We start from the raw sequence: 13,694 nt of genomic DNA, 5'->3' as shown, positions 1-13,694 counted from the left end.
TTAGAAATCCTTTCCATAATGTTGTCAGACACTTAGAATATTAATCTGAGTCTGTCAGCAGCAAACGAGCACTTGTGACAGTGAAGGTAAACACAAGCTGGACAATTGTCCTATTAACTTACATTGTAGCTCGTTTCTCTGCTTAATACTGGACCAATGTCGCAGATTGTTGTTCCCATCAGTCACTTAAGACACTAAAACATGTAGAACATAGGGCCTAGGTTGAAAAGAAAACGGAAGTTACCCTTTAATTGAGAGCAAAAGAAAATCCAAATTACAGATGAGGAGTGTGCACAAGTCTAAATATGTGATTTAATAATCAAACAGAAATCAATTGACGTTTTAGAGGCACGACAGTTTCACTGAACATTTATTCTGCCTAAAAAAAAAAAACTACCAAGATGTTTCACATCGATACAAAATACTGATAATCTGACAGAAAAGACTGACACACACATTCACACTGTAACCGGTTCATTTCCCATCATGCCTCACTGAGGGTCTCCAGAAACCTGAATCCTTCTCAAGACAAAAAAGTTCAAAACTTTTCTAACACAACATACAAATAAATAAATATTATATTCTATGTTAAGATTATTGCAGAAAACCAGTCTTCTCTGAAGCAGGAAAGTTTATTTTTAAAACGCTTTGAGCAGTTGCGACTTGTGACACACAGCTGGGATGACTCTGTCGTCTCCAGATGTGGCCAGCTGTCTCTCGCAGATTATGTAAATCAACAAATATGAAGGCGTGGATGATGTCAGAGCGACGGCGTAGCTGCCTATGAACTGCTTCCTGTCCCGTTCAGAAAGAAAAGTGCATTAACGGGTCATTTAGTTTAGTTTTTTTTCAACCTGTACCCTATTTTTCCATGTTTTTGTGTGTAAGTGACTGATGGGAACAACAATCTTTGAAACTGGTCCAGTATTATGAAACCCTATAGGGCAAATGTTTCCGCTGACAGACTCAGATTAATATTCTAAGTGTCTGACAACATTATGGAAAGGATCCCTAGATAGATAGACCTTTTAAAAGCTCTTTAAGACCTTTCTGTTTAACTAGAAACTGCTCTGAGGTCGCTAGCGCCAAACCCACCAGACTCCATTTAAAAAAACAATACTTTTAGTGTGTATTGAGCCAACATATTTTGTAAAATCAGTAAACTATGTGTTTATTTCAACCACAATTAGAGTTGTGACGGATGGAAAAGTGGAAAGACGACCCAAAAACGGCTTTTCATAGTTTTATTTTGTTTCTGTCGACTTTGAATGAAATGTGTTTTACGATGCTAAAATGACCGTTTATTTACGAGTCTGGTGGGTTTAGCGAACGCAATTTCGCAGATGTTTTTAGGTTTAAAAAAAGGATCTTACTCGTTAACAGAAAGGTCGACCTCCTTAGAAATCCTTTCCAAAATGTTTCCAAGCACTTTAGTGAAGGTAAATACAAGCTGCACAACTGTCCTATTAACTTACATTACAGCTTGTTTCTTGCTTAATACTCGACCAATGTCACAGATTGTTGTTCCCATCAGTCACTTGTCAAAAACATGGGAAAATAGGGTCTAGGTTGAAAAAAATGGAAGTTACCCTTTAAAGACTGTCAGCAGAAGTCAGCAGGAATGTAAATAGAATAAGCATTTATGCTGAGCAGTGTGTCTTTGCGTGGACTTCCCCGCCGCTCTCTCCCTCTACTTAAACGGACCAATCAGGCGTTGGCCACGAAGCACATGTCCCTCTTGATGTGTATCTGCAGGCTGCCGGCGCTGGTGAAGGTCCTGGAGCAGCGGACGCAGCGGTACGGCTTCTCTCCCGAGTGCGTGCGCTTGTGTTTCTTCATGGTGTCGCCGTCGCTGAACGTGCGGCAGCAATACGGGCAGCTGTACGGCCGCTCCCCTGTGTGAATGCGCAGGTGGCGCCGCAGGTTCCCCCTCTGGCTGAAGCTCTTGGAGCAGAAGGTGCAGCGGTGCGGCCGCTCGCCCGTGTGCGTGCGCAGGTGGCGCCGCAGGTCGGCCGACTGCGCGAAGGACTTGCAGCACCAGTCGCAGGCGTACGCCTTCCTCTTCTGCTCCAGGTGGAGGCGGAGGCTGCCGGCCTGGCCGAACGCCTCGCCGCAGCGCGGGCAGCGGTGCACAAGTTCAGGGACGTAACCGGCCACCGGCGCGGCGTCGTCGTCCGCCGTCGGCACTATCTCCTGAGAGGGCTTCCTGTTTCGGCAAGGTTCATGTCGATCTGCGTGCACCACCACCACCGTCCTGTTTCGGACGCTCGGCTGTGTCTGCGTGGCGCCAGGCGCTGTCAGAGAGTCCGTGCCGTCGCGTTTGCTCACTTTGTATTCCTCGGGTTCGCTCTTGATTAGAGCGGCGGGAGCTGGCGCTGGCACCCGGGGCTCCTCGCTGAGCGCGGGAACTTTAATGTGGATTTTAGGCGCCGAGGTGCAGGGAGGATTCAGCGAGGAGTGAGAAGGGAGAGGCGACACGTTCCCAAACGTCTCGGCCGGAGCGTCCGGCTTCGGAGCGGGCTCCCAGGCCTCGGCGGGCTTCTCGTCCCCCGGCAGGAGCAGCGGCGCCGGGGAGACGTCCCTGTCCCTGTGGGTCACCAGCAGCTGTAGAGAAACGGGCGGCTGGGCTGCGTTGGCTGCTGGGTGTCTGGGCTGGTTCAGGGTGGAGTCCGGCTCCTCGGGGCGGGGCCTCGGCTCCGGGTCGCAGGGCTGCAGCTCCGGAGACGCCAAGCCGAGACTGGACCGGGTCGACCCTGGAACAACAGAGGAAAACACGAGTCAACACGGTAACATTCATTTCTCTTCCCGTCGACCACGCAACGTTTTGTTTTTCTGGGTCAAAATTTAAAATTCAAACTTATTTTTATCGTTTTGGTCGACTTTTGACACTTTGTCTCCTTTTCCGATGTTTTTCTCACCTTTTCCGATGTTTTTGTCGATTGAATTTCTGACATAAAAACTTTTTGAAAATGGGTCAAATTTGACCCCGAGGACAACAGGAGGGTTAAAGCCTTTTCATAGCAGTCTGATAGAGGTGTGTAGAAGTCTGTATGGTTATACCGTATCATCCTGGTGTCGTTTTCAGGCGATGCCCATGCATAATGCTGATACAGTGAGGTGCTGGGTGGCTGAGCATTCACTCACAATGAAATCAGCAAAAACACAGGTCTTTCCATTTTATGCAGCAAAAAGTTGAGAGCAAGCAACCCTGTGGCACAGTCACGTGCGCGTGGATCACACTTCTAGGTGTGTTTTGAGAGTCCCGTGAAGTCCCGCACGTGAAGCTGCGGTCACTGTTGAATGAAAATTAATTATGGAAAGGTTCCCTACAGCGATAGACCTTTTTGTTAAAGAGTAAGATCCTTTTAGTTTAACATGAAACAGCCCCAAATTCACCATCACCAAACTACACCAGACTCCATGTAAATAATCAGTACTTTTGTCATCGTAAAACACACTTCATTCAAAGTGGACAGAAACTAAAAACTATCAGAAGCCGTCATCTTTCCACTGTTGCAACAATCACCACTCTGGTTTGGTTGAAATAAACCCTTAATTCACCCATTTACATGTGGAGATATGCTGGCTCTATACACGCTAAAAGTACTGATTATTTACATGGAGTCTGGGGGGTTTTGGTGCTGGTAATTTCGGGAGTTTGTGGAACAGCTGACCGTTTCCTCAGTCCCTCAGTCTCTTTCTCGAAGCTGCCTTCATGTGCAGTCAGTGTTGAATGTGCATGAATTAGGCCTACTGGTAAAACATTTATAAAATATATTTCAGAAAAGCTTATTTTTGTGTCCATTTCATACAGTAGTTAGTGCTGACCAGCCGTGAATAATAACGTGATTGTGAATAACGGAATTCCTGTTTAATGCAAACACGAATGTCAACTGTCAGCTAATGGTTTAATAAAGTTTAATAAAGTAAGTTTTAAGCCAGCAGCCCCTTTTTAGTTTCACGTTTAACATAAACCACATACACGTGTTATTTAAAATGATAATGTTACAATAAATTCCAAAGGTTAAAGGCAGCTAAAGCTCGAAAGGAAAAGCGGAAGTAAAACACAAACTGCTAATAAAACTCACATTTGTCAGAACATTACAACCGAGTGTTTAAAGCTGCCGAATTTAAAACCAGCTCCTTATCTACACGTGCATACGTTAAAGTCCGTGTTTTAGCCGGGGATTTAACGTTAATTCGCTTTAAAAAGATTAAACTGACATATTTCCCAGCGCAATTTGGAACGTTATTCGCCACCGAGCTAGCAGACTTAGCTTGGCCCTTACTCAGCCACTCCGTCTCGGCCTCCAGCAGCAGGATGTCCCGCAGCTGGCTCCGTAGGCTCTCGTTCTCCCGCTTGGTCCTCGCGGTCTCCTCCCGGTACTCGGTCACCGTGTCCTCCACCACGCCCAGGATCTCCTTCACCACCACCGTCAGCCGCTCCGTCAGGTAGGCGTTCAGTAGCTCCAGTTTGGTCATTTTGGAACCATAAACAACGGCAGCTGCGTCCACACCGGAAACAGAACAGGACAACAAACATAACGGGTTTCTTTCAGAATAAAGGTCTAAATTTACAAAAAACAATTTAACTACAGCTGCTGATCAATTCATCCATTGTTCGATAGATAGAAAAAAAAATCATCTGCAACTCTTTAGATAATAAATTAATAATTTAAGCAATTTTTTTTGTTTATTTGATAGGGACCATGCATATTTATGAACATTGTTGTATAAAAAACACCATGTAAATATGCCAGAATTAGTGAAAATAACTACTTTTCATCTGCAATCCTTAGGTACACTTTTAGAACAAAGTGACAAAAACCTCAAATTGTCGGGAAAAAAAACCCCGTCAAAAGCCGACAAATACCAGAAAAGGCGCAAAAAACGTTGGAATAAATCCCGCAAAAAAAGACAACAAAAAAAGTCAGAAAATAGCAACAAAAATAAAAATAAAAAAATAAAAAATCCAGAAAGGCATCAAACATCGAAAAATGGTCCCAAACAAAACATGAAAAAAAGCGTCAAAAACATTGAAAACCGAGACAAGAATGGACTTTGAAATTGGTCATGAATTGATTAGCAGCTCTAGTCTAATTTGTACATTTAGACTTTTATTCTGAAAAGAAAACCGTTTCTGCCGCTGACAGAATCAGATTAATATTCTAAGCGGTGGCGGCTGGCCATTAGAGGGCGCTAGGGCGCCGCCCCCCCTTAAGTCACAAAAAAATAAAAATAAAATAAAAAATAAAAATAAATTAAAAAAAATTAACAACAAAAATAATAATAATAATAATAATGATAAAAACATCAGTATGTCAATATTTGTGTGTTTGAAATATGGAATGTACCCAGTAATATGTGTAAAATATGATAGAAAATCATATTCGCAACCTTTCCTCTGCGTGTCTGAACGCCTCCTCAGCTCTGGGGCAACAGAGAAAGCGCCCCCAGGAGGCGGGTCTATGTAGTAGTTAAGCCAATTGCTAATTTAAGATATGAATGTATGACATAAAATTTAGCCAATCAGCGTTCTTAAATCGAATCCAAGCAGGGCGATTATTTTCTCGCCCCAAGCTCGCCCCTGATAAAATAAGGACCGGGCTCTAGGGGCGCCATTTTTACTAGACGACAATGGCGAGCGCGAACGTTACTCCTCCAAGACCCAACCCTAACTCGGTGAAATCTCTCCTCCAAGATCTGTTTGAGGGGAGAACTTTGTAGGAGAAAGTTGGGGTGAAAGAGCTGGGCCCAGATCAACCTGACCTCTCAATCAGACAGCAGGCTAGCGAGAAAGGGAAGCAGTATATGCGCGGCTTCTCCCGTAGCTAGTACACCAGGAAGGCTTGGCTAGCCGGGTGCACTCATGCTAATGCTTTATTTTGCTTTCCGTGCTTGCTTTTTAAAACGACGGGGACAGATCCAGCATGGACAGTTACCGGAGTGAGAGATATGAAGCACCTGTCAGAGAAGGTAAAGAAACATGAGAACACCAGGGCACACATGGATAACTCTGTAAAGCTAGCCATATTAGGAAGGGTGAACATTGCTACGCAGCTGGATGACGGCCACAGGATTGCGGTGAGGAAACATAATGAAGAGGTGGATAAAAACAGGAACATTTTATCCAAAATGATCGATTGTGTAGTTTTTGTCGTTTTTTTTTTTTTAGTGAAGTTTTGTGGGGCTTTTGAGTTGGCCTTGCGCAGGCATGAGGAGACTGACTCCTTGGGCAACCCCGGCATTTTCCGGGGCTTGGTGGATTTTGTTGCGTCCCTTGACAGTGTGCTGGAGGAGCACCTGAAGACAGCTACCGTTTTTAAGGGCACGTCAAAGACGATACAGAACGAGCTGTTAGACTGCATGCTGTCACTGCTTAAGGATTACATCCTGGAGGAAGTAAAGAGTGCTGATTTTAACGCCATTCAAGCCGACTGACGTTTCCACCCACTGCCAGCTGGTGCTTGTGCTACGCTACATCGATTGAATTGCGGTTTTTCGAGTTCATTACGATCCAGAATGCAACTCCCCAGAGCCTCTACAACACGGTGGAGCTTCCACAGTCGCGCCGTAAACACCGTGTACGAGCGCAAGGATGACCTCCTAACGTGTTTCCAGACCATCAGAGACTCTGGGAACTTTGACAACCCCCCCCCCCAACGGTCAGAGAGGCTGGGGGCTTTGTGAGGATGCTCAAAGACGAGGCTTTCTGTTTTTTCCTGGCACTGTTCCACAACATCATGCCAAATGTGGACATGCTTTTCAGCCAGCTGCAGAAGAGGAACATCGACCCTGTCTTCATTAAAGCACTTGTCCAGAGGTTCACAGACAGCATGCTAACAATCAGGTAAATAACTATATTTACTATTGGCTGATAAAGCTGTTGTTGTTAGAAAGATGAATAGCTCACTTCCAACAGGTGTTGTCACCAGGTCAATTTCTAGAAGAGGCCTAGTTGTTATTGAAGATTGAAGATTAACTTTATTGTTATTCAGACTATTACTTACATAGGACAAGTGCACAGCAGAACAAAATTATGTTGCATCCCTCTCACAAATGTAATAGAAAAAGGCTTAAAAACGTAATAACATAATTTAATTATGTACATCACAGGTTAAAAGCAGTTACTAGACATAGTTTGAATATGTCTGAATGTCCGAAATCACCATCACCAAACCCACCAGACTCCATGTAAATAATCAGTATTTTTATCATTGTAAAACACACTTCATTCAAATTGGACAGAAACTAAATAAAACTATCAAAAGCCGTCTTGGTTCATCTTTCCACTGTTCCAACAATCACCACTCTGGTTTGGTTGAAATAAACCCTTAATTCACCCATTTACATGTGGAAATATGCTGGCTCTATACACGCTAAAAGTACTGATTATTTACATGGGGTTTGGTGGTGGGGATTTCGGGGCTGTTTCATGTTAAACTAAAAGGATCTTACTCTTTAACTAAAAGGTCTATCTCTGTAGGGATCCTTTCATAATGTTGTCAGACAATAATCTGAGTCTGTCAGCGGCAAAAACAGAACTTTTAGTGTACGCTGACTGACGCTGAACATCTGTCCTATGAGGGTTATATCAGTCACTTGGACCATTACATGGGGCAGTGTTGAAAAAATGTATTGTTGCAGTTCACCACTGTGACCACAGGAGGGCAGTGGACAAGTAACGTTTCAAAATAAAACCATTAAATTAAACATATTCTGTACAATGCAAATTATATAATTATTACGGGGTCAAAAAATGAACGTTAGCATTTGTTTGCTGTTTATTGGAAGCCATTTCATGATGCAAAGGTTGATATTGTTGTATAAACATCATGAAGCTGAACATGATGATTTAAAGCTGTGAATAATAATGATATGTTCTAGTGTTCTCAGTGGCGAGTGTGTGGTTGTAGACTGGTGCATTGTTGGATTGTGCTCCATCAGCATAATCACTGCAGCAGCATGGAGGGACTGAATGATCTGCAGCAAGTTAACCACGGTTAACCAAGAGCGAGACAGGAAATCTCTGGCTGGGTTTCTTCCAAAATAAGAGCACTGCTGTCACAACACGTGCTTGTACAACCCGTTCTCACGCCGGACGCATGGGCAGTGGCTGTCAGCGTCAGATATGACGCATAAATCTCCCTTCAGCGTGTGTGTATTACGCAACCGGTCAGAGCAGCAGCTATGCGGCGCGTAAATATGACGTAGTATTAAATAGGGATGCACCGAATCCAGGATTCGGCTTCGGATTCGGCTGAATATTGGGCTTTTTGACAGGGTTCGGTTTCTGCCGAACCTTAGAATTTTTTTCCACCGAACCCTACGCGCGCTGCAATGCCAATTTGTCTTGTGGTGGCAAGGACCCTGAACAATATACAACATTGACGCTGTGAAAACATTTGCGTGTGAAACATCCGAAAGAATACGAGTTGTGCATGAAGGAATCTACAGACAGCAGCCGAAATGCAGCAACTTCAGGTACGGCAAAGGAAGGACAGTCACAGCTAAAAAAAAATCAAATAAAATGAAAAATACACTGCTGTGGACGTTGTTTACGTCATTAAAAGTCATCGCTCCGAGAGATGTTGTCCTTTTGCCCCCTACTTGCACTTGCTCTCATATTACATCAATAAAAAGTCAAGTCATCTGTCTCACATCTGAGTCTAGTCTAAAGTCTTGACCACCAAATCAAAGTCAAGTCGAGTTGTTCATCAACGTAGACGTGCGACTCGAGTCCCCCACCTCTGGCAGCATATATAGGGAACGTGTGTTTTAAAATCTACACCCCCCCACGTGGCCGGGTTAGCTCAGTTGGTAGAGCAGGCGCACATATATAGAGGTTTACTCCTCGACGCAGCGGCCACGGATTCGACTACGACCTGTGGCCCTTTGCTGCATGTCATTACCCCTCTCTCTCTCTCCCCCCCATTTCATGTCTTCAGCTGTGGAATTAAAGGCCTAAAATGCCCCCCCAAAAAATAAACTTTGAAATCTACACCCTGCCAATAGGCTTTTATTTTTAAAGCTTTTAAACAGGCACTTCTTTTAGCTTCACACTGGTGGAAGATGGAGATGAAAGAAGAAGCTACTGTACCACACACACACACACACACACACACACACACACACACACACACACACACACACACCCCTCCCTTTCCTTTCACCTCTTGCAGAGGAACAGAGAGAAAGCTGCAGCGACGTCCCACTTCCCTCTGCATCACCACAGATCTGCACAACAACAACAATCAATACAAACTCTAAAGAGCTTTTTTTCCCCCCACATTTTTTAATACTTGTGTGTCAGATTTTTTTTTTTTTTTTTGTGGTTATTTCCCCCCCACCCCCCTTGCCAGCTCTGTGTCTGGATCTTTTTCCTCCGGCAGCAGAGACACGATGAACATCAGCCTGCAGCTCCCTGTAGACTAGCACAGGTAAGACTAAATCCCCTTTTTTTCTCATTTCGTGCATCAGCCGTGTGTGTAGGAAAACATGTGGGGTGCTGGCCGGCCAGCCACCCGCCTACCGCACACCTCCATCTGGATCTTTCCGTGTTTCCTTCTCTCTGATGGCTGGTGCATTTGTACATGATGTCAGTGTTTAATTATGTATTCAATCTGGCTGAAGTCAATGTTGCTTTCAATGCATCACATCCCAGTTCTCCCCTGCTCTGCAGCTTCACCAAAAAAAGTGATTTTTACTCCTCTTATGTTTTTCTACACAAGCAGGAATAATTACTGTTCTTGTGTCATATAAGTGTGTTAAATGCCGGCTTTGTTCTCTAGAAAACGCCGTGAGGAGTCGGAGAATTATTATAGGATCACTGCTGCTTCTCTTAACATTCATGTCATGTCCGCCCCTACGTGCAGGGAAAAAAATGGGAGTATATGAACAGAAATCAGAAAATATTGATTATTTTCAGCGACAAATGCCTTGGTTTTGTTTTCTGACAGAAAGATATTCAAGATATTACAGCAGTGAAACCTCCCATTGGAGAAGCTTTCAGCAGAAGATGAATGGTTGTGTGTCCCCCCCCGCCAGGATTAATGACTTAATAGAGGATTCATTTTGTGTCTTGTTTCAAAACTACATCATGTCTGAAGAGAATCAGGTGTTCAAATTGTCTAAAAATATGAACACAGATGGGTTTTTTTTAAATGCCAAAGGAAAGATAAATCATCTGACTTTCATCAAAGGAGATGAAATGTCGGTTTAATTTTGGATTTAAGCGTTTGTGAAGCTTCAGTAAACGTGGCTGCCTTCACAATCTGCTCTGTAGTCAAAGAGTGTGTGTGTTGGTGTGTGTGTGTGTGTGTGTGTCTTTGTGTGTGTCTTGCTGTGTGAGTGTGTGTCTGTGTCTGTGTGTGTGTGTGTCTGTGTGTCTGTGTGTGTGTGTGTTTCTCTGTGTGTGTTTGTCTCTGTGCTTCTCTGTGTGTGTGTGTGTGCGTGTGTTTGTGTGTTTCTGTGTGTGTGCGTGTGTTTGTGTGTTTCTGTGTGTGTGTGTGTGTGTGTGTGTCTGCAGAATGAAGATCTGCACTGTGGACACAAAACAGACAAAAGATTAATTTAGCTTTTGTAAAGCCTTTGATTTGATAATGTTAATGTATTGGTACTAACGTTGAAGTTTGGACAGAGCAAACATTGTGAAGGTGTCACTTTGGGCTCTGGGTAACTGTGACAAACATTTCATTAGAAAACCAAACAGCAGCAGTGGTGTGTGTTCACAAACAGTGACTAAGTCCCACTGTGTTGCAGTAACGTGGACATCAGAGGACCTGAAGTCTGACTGGACTCACTAATCAGACTTTAAAATGACATTTTTTGTAACTTTTAGCACATTGCAAATACATCTTCAACGCAGGACTTTCGTAGGAAATGGGCGTTCGTGTTCCGATACGGCTATTGTAGGCATTTAAGCTTACAAATCACAATTGTGGTTTCACAAATTGACATTAAGTTTCCCTAACTACAGACAAATGTATATGGAGTTCAAATCATCAAAGTCTATGTCAGATTGTAAACCTCCTCTAACCATTTTCCTAATCTTTTATATCTTGCTTGGAGGCATCTCTCTCCCTCCTGTCTTCCGGACAGATCCTCCAGCTCTTACACACAGACAAATTGAACCCCCCTCAACAAAATCAAAACTTGAACAGAAGTTAACGAGCCGAAGAGGGAGAGGCCAACACATTCACACTCCCATCGCGTGAAAAAGTGACTCTTAGTCAGGTGTCTTTGGCGTTTGTTATTGACGCAAAAAGAAATATTTAGACAGGCTTGTTCGGGACTCTTGACGTCACTTTTTCATGCTCTGGGTCGGGACGTATGTTTAACTGATGAACAAGACAGTTAGGTTTAGGAAAAGATGGTGAGTGGGGTTACAAAATGTACGTTTCAGTGACACATGGGACAATAACAGGACATGAACCCCGGTCTCCTGTGTGAAAGTCCTGTGTTGTTTGACCCATCCACCCCCCCCAACCTCTCTTCTCTCACAGATTTCCGGGCTTTAATACTACTCTCTACTGTTGTCTCTCTACATACTACTCTCTACTGTCGTCTCTCTACGCACTACTCTCTACTGTCGTCTCTCTACGTACTACTCTCTACTGTCGTCTCTCTACATACTACTCTCTACTGTCGTCTCTCTACATACTACTCTCTACTGTCGTCTCACTACATACTACTCTCTACTGTCGTCTCTCTACATACTACTCTCTACTGTCGTCTCTCTACATACTACTCTCTACATACTACTCTCTACTATTGTCTGTCTTCATACTAGTCTCTACTATTGTCTCTTTACATACTACTCTCTACTGTCGTCTCTCTACATACTACTCTCTACTGTCGTCTCTCTACATACTACTCTTTGCTGTCGTCTCTCTACATACTACTCTTTGCTGTCGTCTCTCTACATACTACTCTCTACTGTCGTCTCTCTTCATACTACACTCTGCTGTCGTCTCTCTTCATACTACTCTCTACTGTTGTCTCTCTACATACTACTCTCTACTGTTGTCTCTCTTCATACTACTCTCTACTGTTGTCTCTCTACATACTACTCTCTACTGTTGTCTCTCTACATACTACTCTCTACTGTTGTCTCTATATATTACTCTCTACCGTTGTCTCTCTACATACTACTCTCTACTGTTGTCTCTCTACATACTACTCACTACCGTTGTCTCTCTACAAAGTACTCTCTACCTTTGTCTCTCTTAATACTACAACATCTTACAGCGCCGCGGCCGTGCTGCTGCTCTGCCCGGTGCATTCTACACAGACGCTAAAGGGTGATTTTTACGTCGGTATCTGACGCTGAGAGACCCCGACCAAGCATCATTGTTGTACGAGTTGGGAGTGAGAACGTTTGAAGAGGCAGGGCCTGCCCGTGGCATAGTCAGGCAAAAAATTTAGAACAAAACCGATAAAAACGTAAAAAAAAGTGAACAATATGTTGAAAAATAAGATGAAAAAAGGCAACGTTTTGGTGTCTAAACTTAACTGTCGTCGCTGCTCACTTTTTGTCGGCTAAACTCAACTGTAACGGCCTCTGCAGGACCAGCTCACAGTAACCTTTTCTCCGCTAAATTTAACTGTAAAGACCGCTTAACTTAATTATCATGTGACCGTTCAGCGGTAGCCTAATATCGTAGACTATCAAAGGAATTATTGTGCTAAATGTTTTCGTACGATATTATTCAAACCCATGAAAATGCGTTGATTTACTGCTGTGACGTGCACATTTCTCCCCAGGAATATATGAAGTATCTATGTTATCTTTTGTAAACATGTAACGAAAAGCACCAAGGAAGTTTCTGTCAGTAGTCATCAGCAGCAGGCTGAATTAGAGACCCGTATATATGCTGCTGCACGCAGAAATCTGTAATGAAATCTTCATCAAAGTTAAAGGTCGAACTCAACATGGTTGATGAGGTTTCTCTGCATTTTGAGGAAGTGTGCACTTCTGCCAGAAAGCCTTGAGATCTGATCTCTTTAACAAAATGGTCTGAGCCGGCTGAAGTGTGTGTGTGTGTGTGTGTGTGTGTGTGTGTGTGTGTGTGTGTGTGTGTGTTTTAACGTCTACCTTGGCTGTTGTGTCTCCTGAATTTAAACTAAAAACTAAACTGCTGCAGCCCTGCGGCTCTGTGGACAGTCACTCACTTTGTTCGGTTTCCAGATTAAAATGCATTTATTTGAAGTATATTTTGTGTCTCTTTGTTGAAGTCTAAGGGCCCTATTTTAACGATCTAAGCGCACGGCATGAAGCACCTGGCGTAGGTGCGTTTAGGGCGTGTCCAAATCCACTTTTGCTAGTTTGACGACGGAAAAAAGGGTCCGTGCGCCGGGCGCATGGTTCAAAAAGGTTATACTTAGTGTCTTCATTAATCATAGGTGTGTTTTGGGCGTAACATGCAATAAACCAATCAGAGATCATCTCCCATTCCCTTTAAAAGCCAGGCGCGTTTGGACCTTGGAGCATTGCTGTTATGATGGAGGATTTGCACCGTAATATTTTTATTTGTAATCTTCTGCGCGTGTGTGTGCTGCTGTGCGTCCCTGTGTGTGTAACAAGCATAGTGTGCACGTGCTGTGCACGAGCCTAGGAGCATTTTACTAATTTGCTGTTAAAATAACAATGAAATGCTGCGTTATTGACTTTAGACCAGGTTTTTGTTGGGCAA

At 43.6% G+C, this 13,694-nt stretch overlaps 2 protein-coding genes across 2 annotated transcripts in view; one reads left to right on the top strand and one right to left on the bottom strand.

The window, feature by feature from the left end:
* Nucleotides 1–285: 285 nt before the first annotated feature.
* LOC144530403 (uncharacterized) lies at nt 286–4,543 on the bottom strand. Its single transcript, XM_078269967.1, has 2 exons — nt 4,290–4,543; nt 286–2,753 (listed from the first exon to the last, which is right to left on the bottom strand). The coding sequence occupies exons 1-2, from the start codon at nt 4,480–4,482 to the stop codon at nt 1,708–1,710; spliced, it is 1,239 nt and encodes a 412-aa protein (XP_078126093.1). The 5' UTR covers nt 4,483–4,543; the 3' UTR covers nt 286–1,707.
* Nucleotides 4,544–9,120: 4,577 nt separating this feature from the next.
* LOC144530399 (uncharacterized) overlaps nt 9,121–13,694 on the top strand; it is a 21,231-nt gene continuing 16,657 nt past the window's right edge. The window contains exon 1 of the mRNA XM_078269964.1: nt 9,121–9,440. The gene's annotated coding sequence lies outside the window, so the exon portion shown is untranslated. The remainder of the gene's footprint in view (nt 9,441–13,694) is intronic.

The sequence above is a fragment of the Sander vitreus genome, chromosome 15 (assembly GCF_031162955.1).
Source record: "Sander vitreus isolate 19-12246 chromosome 15, sanVit1, whole genome shotgun sequence".
NCBI lineage: Eukaryota > Metazoa > Chordata > Actinopteri > Perciformes > Percidae > Sander > Sander vitreus.
The sequence above is the reverse complement of the archived record's forward strand: the minus strand, read 5'-3'. Positions and strand labels throughout refer to the sequence as shown.